Below are 23,471 nucleotides of genomic sequence, written 5' to 3'. Positions count from 1 at the left end.
CGTGACGACAACGTGCCGTCATGTTTGTAAAAAAAATATATATATATGGGGAACCGGTACTTTTCGAACCTAGTATAGTACCGTTTTTGATTCATTAGTACCGCGATACTATACTAGTACCAGTATGTATACCGTACAACTCTATGCTAAGGCGCTACTTTTTTCCTTAAAAAATGGTGCGGCTATTTTATCGATTTTTCTTCGCTGGCCATAATGCAAATAGTTTATAAAAAACAAACATTAAAAAAACAATCAAATACACTGAAATGGTGTTTGTGCTATGGCGCCATCTTTTGGACGAGTTTGCTCACGATTTGGTGCTTTCAACCAGAAGTACAATTACCATTCCGTCTTCTCGCCGTCCATAGCGTTTCTACCCGTATGGATTCTTCATTCATCACTCCAAGCAATGTCTGTAAGTTTTACAACATAACTAAAACAATTGTTACCTACTAAACTGTCCCATGTGTGATGTCTGTAGGAGTGGTTTTCATGCATATTTGTACGTTTTATCATAATGTAACGAAGCTAGCGTCATTAGCATTAGCTAATAGGCTAACACGTTTACGCGCGTCTGTGTTAGTGTTATTAAATTACTATGACATTCTTTTTGTATGGTTTCAGTTTCACAAAGTCCTCAGTAAATTCACCAAAACGTCACCGTGGAGTTATTGAGTCTGTTTAGCTGATTGGAGAGCTAGCTTGCGCAGCTAATGGTTCCATGACGATGGTTTGACCAGCCGTTTTACTGCCGTGTTACACACACCAATTAAGGTATGTAAATAAACATTTATTAAATATTTCTGTGTAAATAACTCATTTCACAACGTATATATCCGCGTCTTATAGTCTGGTGTGGCTTATATATGGAGAAAATGTTTCCCTAAAATTTAGTGGGTGCGGCTTATATACTGGTGCGCTCTATAGTCCGGAAAATACGGTAGTTTTGTATCATATAGCTTTCTATTAAATTTACTGACACTTTAGTAAAATATACTGTATATGACCAATTATGACCTGTTTTACATGGTATCAGTGTAGAAATATATTGTACCACTCATCCATACGTCATCAGCCGGATTTGTTAGACTACCCTGAACTGTGAAATACGGTGGAAACACAAACCACACACTTCTAGAGGAACCTTTAGTTCCAGGAACTTAAAGTTACTTAAAGTTCCTGAACCTTTAATGGAAAAAGGCCTCATCATGACAATATATTCATTTTAAAACATCCTGTTTGAGGTCCTGACACTATGTTTATAGACAACCAAAATGTAAACACATTTTCAACACACGCTGACAATGCATGTCAGCGTGATCGCTTTGTTCTTCATGGACTATCTATGTGGAATTAAGTCACATGACAACATCCTGGCATTGTGGGATCTGTCAGGTCAAAACGGAAGCAAAATGTCTGCTCGGCGACGTCGTAGCGCCGTCGCAATCTGGGTGTGATCCTAGGCTTTCTGGTCCGAAGCACTCAAATTTCCAGGGTGAAAGACTAAAAATAAAACAGGAATGTGCGATGACTAGATTTACGGTAAGTTTGGCACAATCGTTATTGATTGAGGCGTCCTCAAAATGAACTTAGTGTCTCGGTTTTGTTGGAAAGACAATGGACTATTGTTACCGAGTGGGTGCGTCCTCCTCTGTGGAGGGACTACAGATGACATTAATGTGAACCTTACTAAACAAATGTTTAAAAAAATAAAAATAAAAATATAATAATACATACAATTATATAAATATGTACATATATAAATTTATATATATATATATATATATATATATATATATATATATATATATATATATATATATATATATATATATATATATATATATATATATATATATGTCTGTATAAAAAACAAAACTCAAACCTACTAAAAAATATATATCTATATACATCTAATAATTAAAATATATATACATACATATATGAATATATACATATATAATAAATACATAATGAAAAAATATATACGGCTATATAAAAAAACAAAAAAACCTCAAACCTACTAAAATAAATATATCATATTAAAATATATACATAAATAAATATATATACATATATAATAAATACATCATGAAAAAAATATATATGTATATAAAAAAACTCAAACCTACTAAAGAATTTTTTTTATATATATACACTGTATATATATATATATATATATATATCATAATACAAAATATATACATATAAGTAAAAAAATATATATATATAAATGTCTATATAAAAAACAAAAACAAAACCTAAAAAAATATATATAATAAAAATATATATACATATATAATAAATACAAAATGAAAACAAATGTCTATATAAAAAAATAATAATAATAATAATTCAACCCTACAAAAAATTTGGAAATTATTACAAACTGCTACTTTAAAATGAAGCATTTTAGCCCAAATATCCAATGTGTATGAAGTATGTTTCCTTACCAAAGCAAGGAACTGTTTCCCAACATTCTTACCGATACGACACCAAGTAAGACAGAGCTTCTATCTCCCAATAGCAATCCTTAAAGAAAAAGTTTATCGAGACAGTGATTTTGGATCACCTCCAAAATCTAATCTGAATCCACCCATGACATTTTGAGCTATGTTGCTAACTGACAGTGTAATTAATCAAGGGATGATGTCAGTGCGTGTTTGTTTTGTTTGTCTGCAAACAGCAAACAGGTTGCAAGAGGGTATGTTAGCAACTGAAAAGAGGGTTCACTCCCTAAATTTCGTTCCGCAAAGAGTGAAACCTCTTGTCAGTTGCTATAGCATACACCCACAGAGAAGTTCAGCCTCGTAACTTAAAGAGGAACTGCACTTTTTCTGGAATTTTGACCTATCGTTCACAATCCTTATGAGAGACAAGAACACTTGTTTTTTTGGTTTTTTTTATGCATTCTAACTCGTAATAATTGTCTCGTTCTCGGCGGCCAGCAACACAGCTAATAGGAAAAATCCATTCTGCCTCTAAATCACTCTAAAATGCATTCAAAACCTGCCATCAACAATACTTAATTCATGTTCTGTAACCTGTGTAATAACTAAGCTGTAGCAACTTTGTTATTTATTGTAAGAGTTAACACTGAGGAACTATTTTTCTAGCGTAGTAACACATCGCCTTGAGACGGCATGCAATGGCATTAGCCGTAAACTATCTTCTGCGTCAGCTGCTGAATGGCTTTTGAGTTTGTAATACACCACACACTGTGATATGACACCAATCAGTACTGACTGAAAACCACGAAAAAATCATATTACAGTATCTGTAAAGTATTATTTCATGTTTTGTTTGTACACAGTTAGCTCGATAGTATATGTATCCATCCATCCATCCATTTTCTACCGCTTATTCCCTTTGGGGTCGCGGGGGGCGCTGGAGCCCATCTCAGCTACAATCGGGCGGAAGGCGGTGTACACCCTGGACAAGTCGCCACCTCATCGCAGGGCCAACACAGATAGACAGACAGCATTCACACTCACATCCACACACTAGGGCCAATTTAGTGTTGCCAATCAACCTACAGTACATAAGTATATGTACTGTAGTTTTAATAACACGCCTGACATATTATGATCGATATTATAGTGACTCGCTTGTTGGACATTTGTCCGTTTGGTCCAGCTGGCCGGGTGGACATTTTTTCCAGTTGATTTTGGGTAAGCACTCCATTTCAGTTTTACACCGTTACCAAGTCATGCTAGTCCTGACTCTGTCGCCCTCCGTCTGATTCAACTTTTCACACTCTCTTCGTGTTGCAGTAGTTCATCCTACATATATTCAGCTTAAAAAATATACGGTTGTGAATCCTCATTTGTCCAAAAACAGTCGTCTCTGTTGTCTATTACAAAGTCTGCCATGATTACAACACACTCGCGTTTGTTTTCGGAAGTAGGAACACATTTGTTGCTGCAAGTCAGAAGTGCGCAAAGGAATGCTTAAAATGATATATTCTATAATATATACATACACATATAATATACACACACACACACACACACACTCACACACACTCACACACACACACACACACACACACACACACACATTTATCTATCTATATATATATATACATATATATATATATATATATGTACATATATATATATATATATATATATATATATATATATAGGGTCTACCCCGGCTTCCGCCCGAGTATATATATATTTATATATATATATATATATATATATATATATATATATATATATATATATATATATATATATATACTTGCAGTGCGCATATAAAACCATGATGGAGGGTGTTGAAGTTGTTTTAGAGGGCTTTGAAGACTACAACGGTGGCTTCCATTAGCAGCATCTTGCAAGTGTTTGTTTATTTTTGTCTTCAGAATTAAAAAAAAAAAAGACATTCTTGTCTCTCATAATGATTGTGATTGATGGGCAACATTTAAAACAAGTTCAGTTCCTATTTTAAACGTAACTGGACTGTTTGGTTTGTTTTAGAAGATGTTTCACCTCTCATCCAAGTAGGCTTCATCAGTTCATGATCACACATCTGGTGTTAGACTTAGATTGGTCAGATTTGGTCTTGGACTTAGATGGGTCAGATCTGGTCTTGGACTTAGATTGGTCAGATCTGGTCTTGGACTTAGATCGGTCAGATCTGTCTTTGCACTTGGACTTAGATCGGCCAGATCTGGTCTTGGACTTAGATCGGTCACATCTAGTCTTGGACTTAGATCGGTCACATCTAGTCTTGGACTTAGATCGGTCACATCTAGTCTTCGACTTAGATCGGTCAGATCCAGTCTTGGACTCAGATTGGTCAGATCCAGTCTTGGACTCAGATCGATCAGATCCAGTCTTGGACTCAGATTGGTCAGATCCAGTCTTGGACTCAGATTGGTCAGATCCAGTCTTGGTCTCAGATTGCTCAGATCTAATCCTAGACTTAAATTGGTCAGATCTAGTCTTGGACTTAAATTGGTCAGCTCTAGTCTTGGACTTAAATTGGTCAGCTCTAGTCTTGGACTTAAATTGGTCAGATCTAGTCTGATTAGATCGTAGAACGTCTTCTAAGACAAGCCGAACAGCCCAGTTGTGATGCATTGAATGCCTTGAGAATATCCATTGGTTATTTTTGTTACTATTGTCAATGAAGACAAACTGTACTGCTTGGTGAAAAATGCAGTGTATTAAAAAAAACGAGGTTATGAAAGCTTACATTTTTTAAATTCCTATTTCACTCTAAAGTGGGAAAATAACTCCATTTCATTCATCTCTCCCTAAGCTTCACTTCCAGAGTTTATTGCTTCCTGGGCCCATGACTCCATACTTAGCCTTATTCCTTTAGCACCGTTTTTGCTGTCTCGTTACAAAACCTAAAGACACTGCGTGTGTGTGAGTACGTAGGTGTGTGCGTGTGTGACGTTGAAGAATGATGCGGCCGATTGGGTTTTTCCAAAGTGTGCCAAGGTAAATACGGTGAAGTGCTGATGAACAGAAAACGAGAACTTTGCCAAACGCAACATGTCAGGACCACCAGTACCATTTAGACAAGTGATTGGTGACACACACACACACACACACACACACACACACACACACACACACACACACACACACACACACACAGACACACACACACACACACACACACACACACGCACACACACACACGTACAGTATTTGCACATTATGGCAACTTGACTGATGCCCTGAAGTGGAACAAGGTGAGGAACTCAATTCCAGAGATTGTCAGTGAAGGTCAGTCATTTGAGGTTTGGTGTTGTGTTGTGACTGCCCAGTCAAACAATGGCGCCCTGTCTCCTTCCTCTACTAAAAGATCTGCCTCTAATTGAATCTTTCACTGCTTGTATAAACTTGGCTGTCTTTTACAGGGGAAAAACACAAAGTAATACATGGACAGCTTATAAAGGCCAATTGGGGGCAGTGAGGTAAAGAGTTAGGACAATATTGTAAAAGGAAAAGCAAAAGAGACTCCTTACATGTCAGAAATGGAACCAAATCCAAAGTACAACTAAAGAGGATGATGAATGAGATCAATGTTGAGTTGGAGTTGTTATTGTTTTATATACCGTGGCTATTGGTAAGGTCAGGAACCATGTTGGGTAACTCAAGTTTACGTAACAAGAGGAAATAAATGTCAGGTAAAGAAACACAAACTTCCATAATGACAGATATTTAAGAAAATAGAAAGTTTGCACTTCTATAAAAGTGTCCGATAAAGTCAGAGGTTTTTCCTGAATAAGTACGTGGTCTCCATTCCGATTAATCGCTTTTAATATTGATCACAAACGCCGATCCCCTCTGGCCGGCATAGTACTGAGCAATATAACAATATCTATAAATATTTAAGTCCAAGGCCAGAACTGACCAATCTAAGTCCAATACAGGATCTAACCAATCTAAGTCCAATACAAGCTCTAACCAATTTAAGTCTTAGACTAGATCTTACCAATTTAAGTCCAAGACCAGATCTGTTCAATCTAAGTCTAAGACTAGATCTGACCAATCTAAGTCCAAAACTAAATCTGACCAATTTATGTCTAAGACTATATCTGACCATTCTAAGTGTAAGACTAGATCTAACCAATTTAAGTCTAAGTCTATATCTGACAAATCTAAGTCTAAGACTCGACCTGACCAATTTAAGTCTAAGACTAGATCAAACCAATTTAGCCTAGAACTAGATCGGACCAATTTAAGTCTAAGACTGGATTTGACCAATCTAAGTCCAAGACAATATCTGACCAATTTATGTCTAAAACTATATCTGACCATTCTAAGTCTAAGACTAGATCTAACCAACCTAAGTCCAAGACAATATCTGACCAATTTAAGGCTAAGACTAGATCGGACCAATTTAGCCTAGAACTAGATCTAACCAATTTAAGTCCAAGACTAGATCTGACCAATTTAAGTCCAAGACTAGATCTGATCAATTAATAAAAATGTGTTCGATAAAACATTTAATGTATTTTTTTTTGTATGTCGGTAAAAAAACGGAAGTGACAAAGCAAGGTTGGTTGCATGAACAAAGACACTCGCTCTCTGGTAACCGAGCAACGCAGGATGTGATCACCGATCAGTGGGAGTGACACGCTAACAACCAATCAGGTAACAGGATCAAGTTTGGTTGTCTGGGGGTTGATTCTTTGCACAGAGTGAGAAGAGAAAGTCATAATGAAGAAATTGGGGATAACAGAGGAAAAGTCACTAGGATAGTACGGCATTTTGGGGTTTTTTTTTTTTTTTTAATGGACCGTAGTCAGACCAAAGACCACACCACCTTAGTCGTGCTCACCCTTTAGAGCACAGCTGTAACTTCTTGGCACTAAACCTGCAGAAAATAGTTCTTCTCAGGTTGCCCTATGTTTACATTTTCAACAATTGTCACTATTTTCTTAAACATTACTTATATATTCCTTATTTTTGCACTTTCATTTTAAGATTTAAGATATTTTATGTCTTCAATTTTACAATTTAGCTTACATTGAGTGTTTTCCATGTTTGTGTTGACATTTCCTTTCTGCTTTGATAGCTGAGGGATTATAATCAGAGGAAGGTTACAATTGGAACAAATTGTTTACATTTCATACATTTTTCTCTTGCTCCTTATTTTACATAGGTTAGGAAAAATATAAATAATGATCAATATTGACTGATATAAAACACTTATATCGTGATACAGTATTTAGTCATATCGCCCAGCCCTAAATTGACTCCTAATTTATGTTCAGTACCCCGGCTGAGAGGCAACAAGCAGCTGACTATTTTGAGGCACAGTTTAGAACCGCTCCCCTAAGTTAAGATTGCGGGAAATAAACATCATTTATTGGTATCTTAAGTACCACTATCACTGGAGGACAAGGCTGAACACGTTACACATCATGAGCAAGCCAGTAGCAGGCAAGGTAATTAATTAGTTATTAAAGTAAGCAGTTATTAACAAGAAATTAACAAAAAAGATAAAGGTTAGAGAAAGGACAATGGAACAACAACTGTTGGTGTGTCGGGGCCCGAAAGTCCCGAAAATGTCAAATCAAACCATGGATGCATGCTTAGGGATGGGTACTGTTCACCTTTGAACCGATAAGGTACCGATTCCCGATACTAGGACTCGATACCAGTAGCAATTTGCGTTACTTTTGTGTGAGTTAGTAAATATTAACTGTTTTTGATAATAAAACCACATTTTTTATTGCGACATTTAAAATGAGCTGATTATGATAACTGCTGTCCAGTTGTTATATCTTCATTTTTATATCACATTTCTGAGTCTCATTTGCAAGTATGACATCAAGTTGCAATTGCAGTTACAAGTCCAAGACGTTAGTTGGCAGTAATGTATAGGTCATTTCAGTCTTTGCAGTCTGTTGCGCCCTACAAAGTGTTAATACTGTACGTATTGAAAATATTACGCACCAGCTGTTTGATTGTAACGTACATCTTAGTTGTAGTTTTCATTAACACATTTGGAGGTGTTGAAATCGCAATGTGAAATTTGCTTGCGCTAATCAGTAGCATGTCGATAGCAAAGTCAATGTATATTAGCATCAAGCTGGCGCATTTATGACAAACGTCGGAGCATTTTTTGAGTCAGTTGCTTTGCTGGCATTGAAAATTGCAACATTACCTAGATGTAGTTTGGCTGAGTCCGCTCTCAGTGCTGCTGGGGTGATCGCCAAGTGCCGACGTGCGAAGTCTGCACCCGGGCATCACTTCAAGTACAACTAAGGTACCGTAACATGGAGGGTTTCCCCTAGACTGCCAAGATACCTGTGGTGATGGGGACGTGGTCACTATGATGCCAATGAGTAATTAGCATAATTTGCTTTGATGATGACTTTCTTTAAAGAGGCAAAAAAAATGTATACATTCATTTAAAAACAAAACTGTTATCATTAGTTAGTATTAACATGTATTTTTGTATCGTTTTGCCAATTGTTGCTGCATTTGTACAATGTACTTTGTTGTGTTTTTTCAAGTGTTAAGAGATGTTTAATGACTTTTTTGAATTACAAAACAACTAGCAACAAATCTAGCATCTTTTTCTGGTGTTATTATCAATCAATCAATCAATGTTTATATATATAGCCCTAAATCACAAGTGTCTCAAAGGGCTGCACAAGCCACAATGACATCCTTGGTACAGAGCCCACATAAGGGCAAGGAAAAACTCACCCCAGTGGGAGGTCGATGTGAATGACTATGAGAAACCTTGGAGAGGACCGCATATGTGGGTCACCCCCCCCCCACCCCCCCTCTAGGGGAGACCGAATTATAAAATGTAGTCGTGTTTCGAGACTCTTAACTTCTGTCCCTCGATGTCCCAGACGAAAGAGGCTAGCTGTTGCGATCATGACGTCACACTTGCCTCCTGCTGCTGCTCCAGTTGGTCTTTCTCTCCTTAAAAGTCGACATTGTCCTCTTAATATTTGCACATTTTGTAGATGGCTGTATATCTGGTCACATCCCTATCACAGACATGCTGACAACGCTCCAGACAATGGCGTGTGTTTTGTTCACATCCGGGTTCGGTAGCGCGGTTTTTGGTGATCAAAGTCTTTTTTTTGGAGGTCAAGTTTTCAGTACATCACTTGTCAATAGTGCGCACATACTAGGCTATTAATATAAATTCATACTCTTAACGACCAGCTAATGCTATTGTTTTGAGTTCCTGTGGTTTGCGCGGACTCACAGAGACGAAAGTGTACGGGAGGTAAAACCTGTTGGAATTGTGCCATTTGTTATCATAAGAATGGTAATAAAAGTTAAAAATAGCGTCAGACTTTGTGTGATTTATATTAATTCAATTTGTTTTCAAGCAAAAAAAAATATTTTCAGGGTGTGGCGGTAATGAAAAATTCAATTACATCTAGTGAAAACCCTGAACATGGCAACGATGGATTTGACGTGAATTGACTTAGCACAAGTCGCCATTTTTATCCAGTTGTAGTTTGCCACCGAAGTCAATACGTTTCTTCTTTATCTCTATCCTCTTGTTGTGGGGCAGACTGGCTCCTACATGCACATGCATGCTAAAATCCTTGGCGGTAGTTTATAGTTCCAATTTGTTTCTGTCAGTAATCTCGATACGGAAGTGCATAAAAAACTACAACATGGCTGACGGGGGGGGGGGGGGGGGGGGGAGCGAATAACACATATGAAACCATGTGTTAACCACAAAATTAACTTAATAAATTATTATTAAGGCTGAGATCAAGCTATGTATAAAAATAAATACTGCAAATATACTGCAAAAGAAGGGACTGTTTAAAAATGGTACATACAATTACGCAGTGCTAAAAATATATATTCTAACTAAATTAACAATAAATAATAATAATATATAGGTTATTTAAATAAACTGTCAATAAAATGTCAGTGCAATTGAAAATACAGCTTCACCACTTTGCGCTTAAGAAACTTCTCTATGACTTTAGCCGCAGATTTCTTCTGTTTGTTTGATATTGTCATTACTGCCACAAGTGGTGGAAAAGTGTATTGCAACCGAGTGCAGCTGCGGCCCACAAGGACCTCAGCTAAGAAACAGATATTTTTTGGCAGCCCTCTAGATGGCGCTCGCGGTCCAATAATGGGCCAAGGCCCTATGGTTAAGAAACACTGATATAGACCATCCATCCATTTTCTACCGCTTATTCCCTTCGGGGTCGCGGGGGGTGCTGGAGCCTATCTCAGCTACAATCGGGCGGAAGGCGGGGTACACCCTGGACAAGTCGCCACCTCATCGCAGGGCCAACACAGATAGACAGACAACATTCACACTCACATTCACACACTAGGGCCAATTTAGTGTTGCCAATCAACTTATCCCCAGGTGCATGTCTTTGGAGGTGGGAGGAAGCCGGAGTACCCGGAGGGAACCCACGCAGTCACGGGCAGGACATGCAAACTCCACACAGAAAGATCCCGAGGCCGGGATTGAACTCACGACTACTCAGGACCTTCGTATTGTGAGGCAGACGCACTAACCCCTCTTCCACCGTGCTGCCCTACCACAAGGAAGTGTTCATAATAAATAATAATAATAGATATTTTACTTAAATAAATTGTCAATAAAATGTAAGTGCAAATGAAAATACAGCTTCACCACTTTGGTCATAATTTTTGCACTTAAGAAACTTCTCTATGACTTTAGCCACAGACTTCTTCTGTTAGTTTGATATTGTCATTACTGCCACAAGTGGGGGAAAAGTGTATTGCAACTGAGTGCAGCTGTGGTCCATACGGACCTCAGCTATCCATCCATCCATCCATTTTCTACCGCTTATTCCCTTTTGGGGTCGCGGGGGGCGCTGGAGCCTATCTCAGCTACAATCGGGCGGAAGACGGGGTACACCCTGGACAAGTCGCCACCTCATCGCAGGGCCAACACAGATAGACAGACAACATTCACACTCACATCCACACACTAGGGCCAATTTAGTGTTGCCAATCAACCTATCCCCAGGTGCATGTCTTTGGAGGTGGGAGGAAGCCGGAGTACCCGGAGGGAACCCACGCAGTCACGGGGAGAACATGCAAACTCCACACAGAAAGATCCCGAGCCCGGGATTGAACCCAAGATAAGAAACTGATATTTTTTGGCGGCCCGCCTGGTCCAATAATGGTTAAGAAACACTGATGTAGAGCACAAGAAAGTGTTTTAAATGGAAAAAAAAAAATCATAATATGACTTTTTTTTTAAAAAGGTTGTTTGTTTTTTGAAAATGGTTAAACAATGCCAACATTAGCTAAAACAAAGAACAATGAAGCCAAAGTTTGGCTGGACAAACATTTCCAGCGCCATTCTTCACCTAAATGGTGCTGACACACCAACGTCATAACAACGCCTCAGCATCAAACGGCGATTGGACTCCAACCCAGAGTGATGGCATGAGAAAGACACAACCACTACAACCACTATAACCAGTAAAACATGTACGTCTGACCCTCGCTGAGATGAAACGCCCCTGGGGGAACAAAGGTCATCCCACCCAGAGTCCAGTTGGATCGCTCCGAGTCTTGGTTCTCCACACAGGTCAGGCAAACATTCGTGTGTGTGTGTGTTTTGGACCAGTTAGCGACTGGTTAAATAAACGGGCCCGCTCCCCGTGGACTTGTGGGTTCTGACCGTGACTACCTGATGAGGCTACTAAGTCCACACACGGCACATTTAGCATCATAAAAAAAAGAAAATCAATGTACAGATGACGCTGGTTCTCAGGAGGATAATATAATGTTTCATAAATGTGAAAATGCAGTCAGGTTCAAAATGATTGTAACAACATTAAGGGCGCATCCTATGGGTTGTTGTCAAAATACTTTGAAGGTCATGCTAGAATTCATGTAATATAGATATCTTCAAAGTTGTATCATCATTAGACAAATGGTCAATGACTTATGGACAATTAGTTCCTTAAGTCCCGTCCCTTTTGATGGAAGGTGGCCATATTTTTATTTTTTTTTTAAGTCAGAAAAGTATTAGCAGAGTAAGTAGGTGTGCATGTTTTGACATGTTTCCACCATTAATTTCAATCATTAGACCACGGGTGTCCAAACTCGCGAGACGTTTACTTGGCAAACTGGCCCTTGGAGTGTTCACAAATTCATTGAAAATATCTGAAAATCCATTTTGTGGCCAAATTAGGGTAATTTAGGTCAATGCTCACACATTATGTTTTAAAAGAAAATACAGCCCATAATTTACTAATATGACCCAATCCAAACAACCTTGCCTAGTCATGGCACGAAAAAATTAATAAATGCAACCAACACAAAAAGTCAACACACATGGTCAAAAATATGACAACCTGCTCACTGAACTGTGTGGATATTATAAAAAAAAAAAATAAACATCTGAGCAACATAAAAAAAAAACTGTTTTTAAATTATACCCATTCTAATGCATGATGAGAAAAATGCAAAACACTCTCCACACTTATCTATGTTTGGCACTTTTTAGCTGCTTGACATTTCCGATTGATTACAAAACTGTAAAGGAGGTCGTCACAGAAGTAAACAAGGTAGGAGTCAAACTTTCACATACTCTTAATATCCAATTACATAAAAAAGTTTATATAAATATTTAATAATTATTTCAGGCCATTTTAAAAGGCTGTTAAGCATTTTACTTGTTTTTAAGTTGTCAAACATTTTATACATTGTTTTGATCTATCACATGTTATTATGTTAATATATGTAAGTAATGTTTTTTTTAATTGTGGTGTGTGATTGCTGTGTTGTTCTTGTATGAATTTTGTGTAACATTGTTTTGCTGGCCAGGTTTTATCTGGTTAAGTAAAGAATATTGATTGAATGATTGATTGATTGATTGATTAATTGAATCGTGTTACTCCCAGCCCAATGCAACCCCCAAGTCAAACAGTTTGGACCGCCCTGCATTAGACAACTTACGGACAAAGAGCAAAGATGTTTTGCTGAATGGCGCCCATGTTTTTCAAGCAATCTTTCTCAGATTTGACACACACGTGCTTGTCGTTCTCCTGGAGGCGCGTGCCAAATTTGGTGGTGATTCGATTAGACACGGCAAAGAAACAGTTGAGAGTTTTGAAAAGCTGAGAAATTACAAGTCAAGTCAACTTAAAGAGGTCAAAGTTTAGGGTGCAAAAACAATGCCACCATGTAGTGTATTTATCGGAAAAGTAACAGCTCAGACAACTTAGAGCAAAAATAATAATCACCAATATTTTAATTGATATAATCAGGATTAATGACACGATTATTCATTAATTTGAAAACATGAGCAGTTATTGTACTACCAAAACTCAACTTTAAATATAGTTTTAAAAAACGGATATTAATTAGTAACGAATAAACCACAACAGCAAAATATTAGTCATAACAACATATTTAAATAACAATAGCAATATAAAAACAATACAAATCAGTTTTTATGTTTTAATTGTTTTTAGTTCCATTTATTTTACCTTTTACACATATTTTACCACCACAGAGTGTGTGCTTTTTGTGTCAAAATAACATTTTGTAAAATGTTTCTTAATTAAATGCAAAAATCATATTATAATAATAATAATTCTATAACCCTACTAATGCAATTCGTCTTTGGAAAATTTTGACCAGTATTTTAAGTCAAAGCATAATAATTGTGTTAATGTATCAATAAGTGCTTTAAGTGCATTATGCTTGTGTAAAGTACTTTTCTGAAACCTTCAATTTGTTAGCGCAGTCAAACCGGATGTGGCGCACGGCGCTATTATTGTGAAGGGGAAGATTGACGTGAGGAGGCGACTTGAGGTTTTGTTTTGTTTTTAAAAGGGAGAGCGTCTCTCAAGTTGCGACTACTGTTTGTACATTGATCTTACATGGATGATGTCGTTCAAAACAACACAAGCAGATGAAATGTGTCGTGGGTGTATGGATTGTTTGTACATTGATCTTACATGGATGATGTCGTTCACTACAACACAAGCAGATTAAATGTATTGTGGGTGTATGGATTGTTATTGCTAGCTTTAGCTTCCTAGTTTAGTTGCTGATTCAAGTGGCCGCCTCGGCATTGTTGCGTGTTTAGGGGATGAATGAAACATTATTTTACCAAACAAATGTTCCTTCTCCTCACAATGACTGCATTTCACTCACATTTATGTCAATTTCCCTGATGTTCTGCGGATTTTGTTGTATAGGCCAATTCTGTGACTCAACGCGGAAATCATATGCCTTATTTTTGTTGAGTTTGGCGATTATTGATTAGACATACTAGCGTTGTGTCAAATAAAAAGTAGCAACCATGGTGACTGCCAAACTTTTAGTAGACGTGATCTTTTCCCACTCATTCGCTCATTATTCGTTCCACCGTTACAAGCTCGCAGCCCATTATACTTCTTTTTCTATTATTAAATTTTCATCATCGTGAGAAGCCGTAACCGAAATCAAAACTGGATTCATTGTCCAGCCCTAACACCTACTGTGTTGCCAGTACTATTATTTCTCGGACGAACCACCGAATGGTGGCGCTGTTTTTGAAACGTAATGTTCGACCCCATTAAGTTAGACTGACTTGCGATATCTCCGCTTGACAAAACTCTCAGCTGTTTCTTCGCTGTGTTTAATCGAATCCCCGCCAAATTTGGTACGCACCTTCGGGGGACTGACAAACACATGCGTGTTAAATTTAATAAAAGTTGGTTGAAAAATATGGCCTCCATGAAGCAAAACATATTTGTCTCTCATAGGCACGGTCTTATGATTGTGAATATCTGCATTACATGATAGATGCAGTACTTCTATTTACTCACATTTGTGTAGTACAATAGAAGTAGGTAGTGTATTTCTCATGAGTACTTGACATATAGAGGGTAAAGCAGAATACACAGCACTAAGTAGAGTAAAGAGTACATACGCATACACACAACACTAAGTAGAGTAACGAGTACACATACGTATACACACAACACTAAGTAGAGTAAAAAGTACACATTCTTCTACACACACAACACTATGTAGAGTAAAAAGTACACATACGTATACACACACAACACTAAGTAGAGTAAAAAGTACACATTCTTCTACACATACCACACTAAATTTGGCACTTTCCCACCACAGTCTTACATTTCCTCTATGTGGATCCTCGTACCCACTTTGACTGCCGCCCCCCCGCTGGGTCGCTTTGGGCCGTCATGTGGCGGTCCGCAGTGATGCGTCCAACAGCTACAAGTTGAGTCTTAATGGCTCTCGTTCATCCGTTCTTGACGTTTGTTTGGCTTTGAGGGGGACATGCTCGGCATTGATTAACCTCAAGCTAAACGGAGAGACCCAAAGATTTTTCCGTAGGCTGGCATCTGCCCAGGACTGAGGTTATTCAAGAGTATGTACTTTTATGAAGTATATCTGTGGACAGTATAGTAAAAGTACGTTTGAGTGTGCCGAGAGAACAATCCAAATTCAATCCGATCAAACTAGCCAATGAACGAATCAGTGGTTCCTTCTGATCTACATCAGGGGTTCTCAACCTTTTTGACCACAGGGTCCAACTTTTCCACCACAAAGGGGCCCGGGGCACACTCTGATATTAACACTGAACTAGAAATTTTGATGGGCCTGCTATCTGTGCCCTGGACCTCTGGCCGGGGGTCGCCTGAAGCCGCCGTACTTTGAAGATGGTGCAGGGTGTCTAAATCCGTGAGTTTAAAGGGTAACTGTACAAAATGAGCCACAGAGCTAGCCTAAAACAGTAGCATGTTTAGACTTAGACTTAGACTTCCTCTTATTGTAATTCAAATTTGAACTTTACAGTACAGATAAGAACAACATTTTGTTGCATTAGCTTGTTGTAGTGCAAGATAAAAGAGTAATGAGGTGTGCTAATGATAGCATGCTAGCATGCTCACATATAGCATGTGTCACATACCAAGTTATTTGATTGTAAGGTGTATGGCAGTGGAATTAGAGAAAACAAGTGTCAAATTAGCTGAAAAGGTTAGCATGTAAATGTTAGCATGCTAACATGTAACATGTTTCACATACCAAGTTATATGACTGTAAGGTGTATGGCTAGAGTAAATTTAGCAAAAAAAAGCTAGTACTTAAATGTAAGGATAGTAGCATGCTAACAGTCACATACCAAGTTATATGACTCTAGGGTAAACGATTGCAAAATTAGCTCAAAAAGATAGCACTTTACTGTTAGCATGCTGAGTAATCTTACAGTACTTTTAATTGAATGGTATTCAATATCTGACCTTTTTACAGTTTAACATGATAAAATTTGTCAAATGATATCAAAGCATGTGTTAATGGAAAATATTATTTTGGCTTACGTCAGGCTGATTACGAAAGTAAATACTAATCAACTTTTTTTAATTCACACGCAATCAAGCTGTGTTAAAAGAAATAAATTCTAAATAAATGAATATTAATATGTATGTTTCTTAAATAAACGGTTGATAAATGTTAATAAATACATCCTAACAAAATTAATAATAAAAATAATAACATGTGTGTTTCTTAATTCAACTATTTATTAAGGCGCAAATAAAAACACAGCTTAAGAAAGCAAACAATGACGTCGTCTGTTAGTGTGATACGGAGTTCTGTTTGCTACCAACTTTAAGCTGGACACAGCAAGAACATGCAAATTTTGCATTTCCTTTGGAAATCGAGGTCCCAGAGTCTGGAGGAAGACAGGAGAGGCACAGGATCCACGTTGCCTGAAGTCTAGTGTAAAGTTTCCACCATCAGTGATGGTTTGGGGTGCCATGTCATCTGCTGGTGTCGGTCCACTCTGTTTCCTGAGATCCAGGGTCAACGCAGCCGTCTACCAGCAAGTTTTAGAGCACTTCATGCTTCCTGCTGCTGACCTGCTCTATGGAGATGGAGATTTCAAGTTCCAACAGGACTTGGCGCCTGCACACAGCGCAAAATCTACCCGTGCCTGGTTTACGGACCATGGTATTTCTGTTCTAAATTGGCCCGCCAACTCCCCTGACCTTAGCCCCATAGAAAATCTGTGGGGTATTGTGAAAAGGAAGATGCAGAATGCCAGACCCAAAAACGCAGAAGAGTTGAAGGCCACTATCAGAGCAACCTGGGCTCTCATAACACCTGAGCAGTGCCAGAAACTCATCGACTCCATGCCACGCCGCATTAACGCAGTAATTGAGGCAAAAGGAGCTCCAACCAAGTATTGAGTATTGTACATGCTCATATTTTTCATTTTCATACTTTTCAGTTGGCCAACATTTCTAAAAATCCCTTTTTTGTATTAGCCTTAAGTAATATTCTAATTTTGTGACACACAGAATTTTGGATTTTCATTTGTTGCCACTTCAAATCATCAAAATTAAATGAAATAAACATTTGAATGCATCAGTCTGTGTGCAATGAATAAATATAATGTACAAGTTACACCTTTTGAATGCAATTACTGAAATAAATCAAGTTTTTCAAAATATTCTAATTTACTGGCTTTTACCTGTGTATGTATATATATATATATATATATATATATATATATATATATATATATATATATATATATATATATATAATATATATATACATATAAAGAAACACACACACATATATAAATGTATATATATTAGCTTGGTATAGCTCGGTTGGTAGAGTGGCCGTGCCAGCAACTTGAGGGTTCCAGGTTCGATCCCCGATTCCGCCATCCTAGTCACTGCCGTTGTGTCCTTGGGCAAGTCACTTTACCCACCTGCTGCCAGTGCCACCCACACTGGTTTAAATGTAACTTAGATATTGGGTTTCCCTATGTAAAAGCGCTTTGAGTCACTAGAGAAAAGCGCTATATAAATAAAATTCACTTCACTATTAAATATACTTATATATACATATATACACACACATACATATACACATATATATATGTATATATTAATAAATATATACATATATATACACACACATATATACATATATACATACACACACATACCTATATACATATATATATACACATATATATATATACACATATACTGTATATACACGTACACACATTTACACTTATACACATCCACACACATATATATATATAAGAGCATTTTTCATATGACCAATCATTCTCCAGTGTAGCAACGTTGTAGCCATCTTACCTCGGACAGCTAGCCTCAATCATTACATTGATGTCAATGGTACATGTACTAATTAAAATACCATAACTTGCTCGATTTTCGACCAATTTACAAACGGTTTCCCTTGTTACAAATCTTATTACATGTAGATATGACATAGGATGCTGTACCTGTTGAAATTACCTCTTTCGCTTTAAAAAAAAAAAGACTTAATTGTGCAACATAGTTGTGTAGGGTCAGTGTTAGTCAGTTCTCTGATTATTTTAAACTGTTTCAGAATACATTATTAAAAGCTATTTTTAACATTTTAAAAACAAAATTCAAAGATTATTTCATTAATTTTATGGCTGAATCAAAAGAAATTCCATAAATTAGAAAATAAATGTTCAAGAAGAAGTGAAAATATAAAATAATGTTATGGTTGGATGTTATTGCTGGTGGACCAGTTCTGGCTGAAAGATGTGATTATGATGTTTGTTGTCTTATTATTTATTTGGGTCACATTTTGTATTACCCTGTATTGTGTTTATGTGGTATGAAATAACCTTCATCAGCGCGCGACATTTTTTTATCCACTTCTTCCTCCGTAAATCTTGATACATATTGACGATGACCCGCCCTGCTATACTTCTGATTGGCTCTGAGCATTTTTCAGCATTTTTCGCCTGACCAATCAGAAAGGAGGGGCCGTCTAAGCATCAAATCAAATCAAATCAACTTTATTTATAAAGCACATTTAAAATTTACCACAGGGGTAGCCAAAGTGCTGTACAATGAGCAGGTTAAAAGATAAAACGAGTACCGAGCAAACACAACACAACACAAACAGAACACGATAAAAAATAAATAATTAAAATAGAATTAATAAAAACATAAAAACATAAAAACAGGATCACAGCAGGTGTATTATGGGGCGCCATTGCAGGATGGATATCACTCAGTGTTAAAAGCCATGGAATAAAAGTATGTTTTTAAGAGAGATTTAAAAACAGGAAGAGAGGAGGCTTGTCTAACACTCAGGGGTAGGTCGTTCCAGAGCTTGGGAGCAGCAACGGCGAAAGCTCTGTCACCTCTAAGCTTCAGCCTTGTGTCAGGGACCGTCAACAGCAGCTGATCGGCTGATCTTAAGGATCGGGTGGGGCAGTAAGGCTGAAGGAGGTCGGAGAGATAGGTTGGCGCGAGGTTGTTTAGACATTTAAAAACAAATAAAAGGAGTTTAAAATGTATTCGGTAACGCACAGGGAGCCAGTGAAGGGACGCTAAGATAGGGGTGATGTGCTCACGTCTGCGGGTCTGTGTTAGCAGACGAGCAGCAGAGTTCTGCACGAGCTGCAGGCGGGCGAGGGAGGCCTGGCTAATGCCAACATACAGGGCATTACAGTAATCAAGACGAGTCGAGATAAAAGCGTGGATTAATTTCTCAAGATCATGTCTTGATAGAAGCGGTTTCACTTTCGCTATTTGGCGTAATTGATAAAAGCTTTTTTGAACGACGCTGCTGATTTGTTTTTCGAATTTAAAATCTGAGTCAAACTTTACCCCCAGGTTTGTGACAGAGTCGCTGAGATACGGGGTCAGAGTGCCGAGGTCAACGTTGGGGGAGGGAGAGCGACTTGGACCGAACAACATAACTTCTGTTTTGTCTTCATTTAGGCTCAGGAAGTTAGCTGAAAGCCAGACTTTGATGTCGTGCAGGCAGTCAATAAGACTTTGAACCGTGCCAAAAAGAAACATGACAGCGCGAGGAGAGATGCCAGGAGTACACAGAGAGCGCGCAGAAAGGCGTCGCGCGCGCGCAAAAAGGCACCGCGTGCGCACAGAAAGGCACCGCGCGCGCGCAAAAATGCAACATGCGCGCGCAAAAGGGTGTCGCGCGCGCGCACGAAGTGGAGAATCAGCGCGCGATAACAGTTTTTATGCGCTCTGATTTTTGGCACTAATGTGACGCCATAGGATCTACACCTGACATCCATTGTAATGATACCAAGTACAAGAGCGTATCAAGTCAATACTACTATGTAGAGATGTCCGATATTATCGGCCGATAAATGCTTTAAAATGTAATATCGGAAATTATCAGTATCGTTTTTTTTATTATCGGTATCGTTTGCCCTAGTGTGTGGATGTGAGTGTGAATGTTGTATGTCTATCTGTGTTGGCCCTGCGATGAGGTGGCGACTTGTCCAGGGTGTACCCCGCCTTCTGCCCGATTGTAGCTGAGATAGGCTCCAGCGCCCCCCGCGACCCCAAAGGGAATAAGCGGTAGAAAATGGATGGATGGATGGTATCGTTTTTTGTTTTTTTTTATTAAATTAACATAAAAAACACAAGATACACTTACAATTAGTGCACCAACCCAAAAAACCTCCCTCCCCCACAAAAGGGTTGTTTCTTTCTGTTATTAATATTCTGGTTCCTACATTATATATCAATATAGAATAGATCAATACAGTCTGCAAGGGATACAGTCCGTAAGCACACAGGATTGTGCGTGCTGCAGCTGTCCACTAAAATTACTAACCTTTAACAGTTAATTTTACTAATTTTCATTAATTACTAGTTTCTATGTAACTGTTTTCATATTGTTTTACTTTCTTTTAATTTATTTATCCTATTTTATAAAAAAAATTTAAAAGTACCTTATCTTCACCATACCTGGTTGTCCAAATTAGGCATAATAATGTGTTAATTCCACGACTGTATATATCGGTTGATATCGATATCGGTTGATATCGGTACCGGTAATTAAAGAGTTGGACAATATCGGAATATCGGATATCGGCAAAAAGCCATTATCGGACATCCCTACTACTATGATTACATTGATATTTTTTAGCATCATGAAATCTTTTTTTTAAATTCATGTTATGTTTATAAAGTCAGGAAATACGTCCCTGGACACATGAGGATTTTGAATACGACCAATGTATGATTCTGTAACTACTTGGTATCGGATCGATACCTACATTTGTGGTAAACATCCAAAACTAATGTAAAGTATCAAACAACAGAAGAATAAGTGATTATTACATTTTAACAGAAGTGTAGATAGAACATGTTAAAACAGAAAATAAGCAGATATTAACAGTAAAAGAACAAGTAGATTAATAATCCATTTTTACAGTTTGTCACTTATAATGTTGACAAAATAATAGAATGATAAATGACACAATATGTTACTGCATACGTCAGCAGACTAATTAGGAGCCTTTGTTTGTTTACTTACTACTAAAAGACAAGTTGTCTTGTATGTTCACTATTTTATCTAAGGACAAACTTGCAATAAGAAACATATGTTTAATGTACCCTAAGATTTTTTGTTCAAATAAAGACAACATTTGTTTGTGATCCCCTTTATTTAGAAAAGTATTGAAAAGTATTGAAATACATTTTGGTATCGGGACAACACTAATCCCTACTCTCTACTGTCTTCCGTTGGTATTCTTTCCGAAACAAATCTCATATGCCGTTAGGTCTGTACTAAATGGGCTGAAACCTCAGGTTGTCAGTGCAGCTCCTAATGCGTCGGGAAATTAAGTTAACCGAACACATTATCACGCTAGTTGGCGCCCGTTAAGCGCACATACCTGTGTAAATGGTGTGTGTGGCTTACCTCTCCTCTGTGTCCCACGTAGATGAAGCTACACATGGGGTGGAAGGCTCCAGTGCCGCAGGCCAGGAGGTGAGTGCGGTTGTACGGTTGCAGGAGACGCACAAAGTTGGCGCATTCCGTCTAAAAAAAAAAACACGGATACGCAACCATGAGCATACTTTGTAGGTGCTGAGAACCGCCGTATCATGCGCACACTCACACGCACCCAGGCAGCTGAATAAATCAAAAATACACAAAGCGCAATAAAAGATGTCATCCCAGCGGAGATAAGCTGATTTTCATGGCTACCAGGGGACCAAAGTTAGTTCTCCACCATTCTTATTGAGACCACATGTTTCAGTAACAAGACCCAAAAGATTGTTGGTGTTGCTGCGGGTAATGTGATAGACTCCGCTCGGCTTGTTGGACGTGAGCCCGAGCGACGCGCGGGTCACACTGGCAAATTTCATCATTACAATCCACGCCGCTTCCCTGGAGCTCTAGCCGCGGTGAACACACAACAAAAAATGGAGGACAGACAAGAAAAAGGACTCAAAAAAGGAGAAACGCCTCAATTAAGAGCTTGTTTGGTTACAAAAATGTACAGTAGGGAAAATATGGCCGATCTCGCATGAGAGGAAGAGCGGGGGGGTCAATCATTTTGCAATGCACTTTGCTGGAAAGGATGGAAAGCGGCACTCTACATAGCAACTGACGCTGTGGTCAAAGTTGGAATTGCCACAAAAAACACATTTTTAAGATATTCAACACGCTACTGCCATCTGGCGGCTACATTTGTCACCTTTCATGTGTCAGGTAAACCGTGACGAACGGGGCCATATGAGTCCCTGTTAACTCATCCTGGACATTCAAACTAACAATGTTCCAAGTTCAAATAAATTCCAGAAACTCTCAGGATTGCCGGTTTTCCATTTCAACATTCAAACCATTTCTACTTCTATCATACATTCAAGCAGTATTTTAGTTCAATATTCAAACCATTCTTACATTCATTTAACATTCTAGCAGTATTTCAGTTCAGCTTGCATTCACACGCAATTTGTAAATAAATTGCTTCATCTAGTTCAGGGGTCGACAACCCAAAATGTTGAAAGAGCCATATTGGACGAAAAATACCAAAAAATAATTTGTCTGGAGCCGCAAAAAATTAAAAGCCTTATATAAGTAATTATAATGAAGGCAACACATGATGCAAGCGTCTATATTAGCTATATTAGCCTACTATCAAAATGACTTTAAAAGTCTTATATAAGTGATTATAATGAA

At 38.0% G+C, this 23,471-nt stretch overlaps 1 protein-coding gene across 3 annotated transcripts in view; it reads right to left on the bottom strand.

Annotated features, from left to right (window-relative positions):
* Window positions 1-23,471, bottom strand: part of sema3bl (sema domain, immunoglobulin domain (Ig), short basic domain, secreted, (semaphorin) 3bl) — a 192,731-nt gene that overhangs the window by 63,250 nt on the left and 106,010 nt on the right. For all 3 annotated transcript variants that reach the window (XM_061985522.2, XM_061985523.2, XM_061985524.2), the window contains one exon: window positions 22,206-22,325. In XM_061985522.2, the coding sequence (XP_061841506.2) occupies window positions 22,206-22,325 (120 nt within the window). The remainder of the gene's footprint in view (window positions 1-22,205; window positions 22,326-23,471) is intronic.

The sequence above is a fragment of the Nerophis lumbriciformis genome, linkage group LG23 (genome assembly GCF_033978685.3).
Source record: "Nerophis lumbriciformis linkage group LG23, RoL_Nlum_v2.1, whole genome shotgun sequence".
NCBI classification, from domain to species: domain Eukaryota; kingdom Metazoa; phylum Chordata; class Actinopteri; order Syngnathiformes; family Syngnathidae; genus Nerophis; species Nerophis lumbriciformis.
The sequence above is the reverse complement of the archived record's forward strand: the minus strand, read 5'-3'. Positions and strand labels throughout refer to the sequence as shown.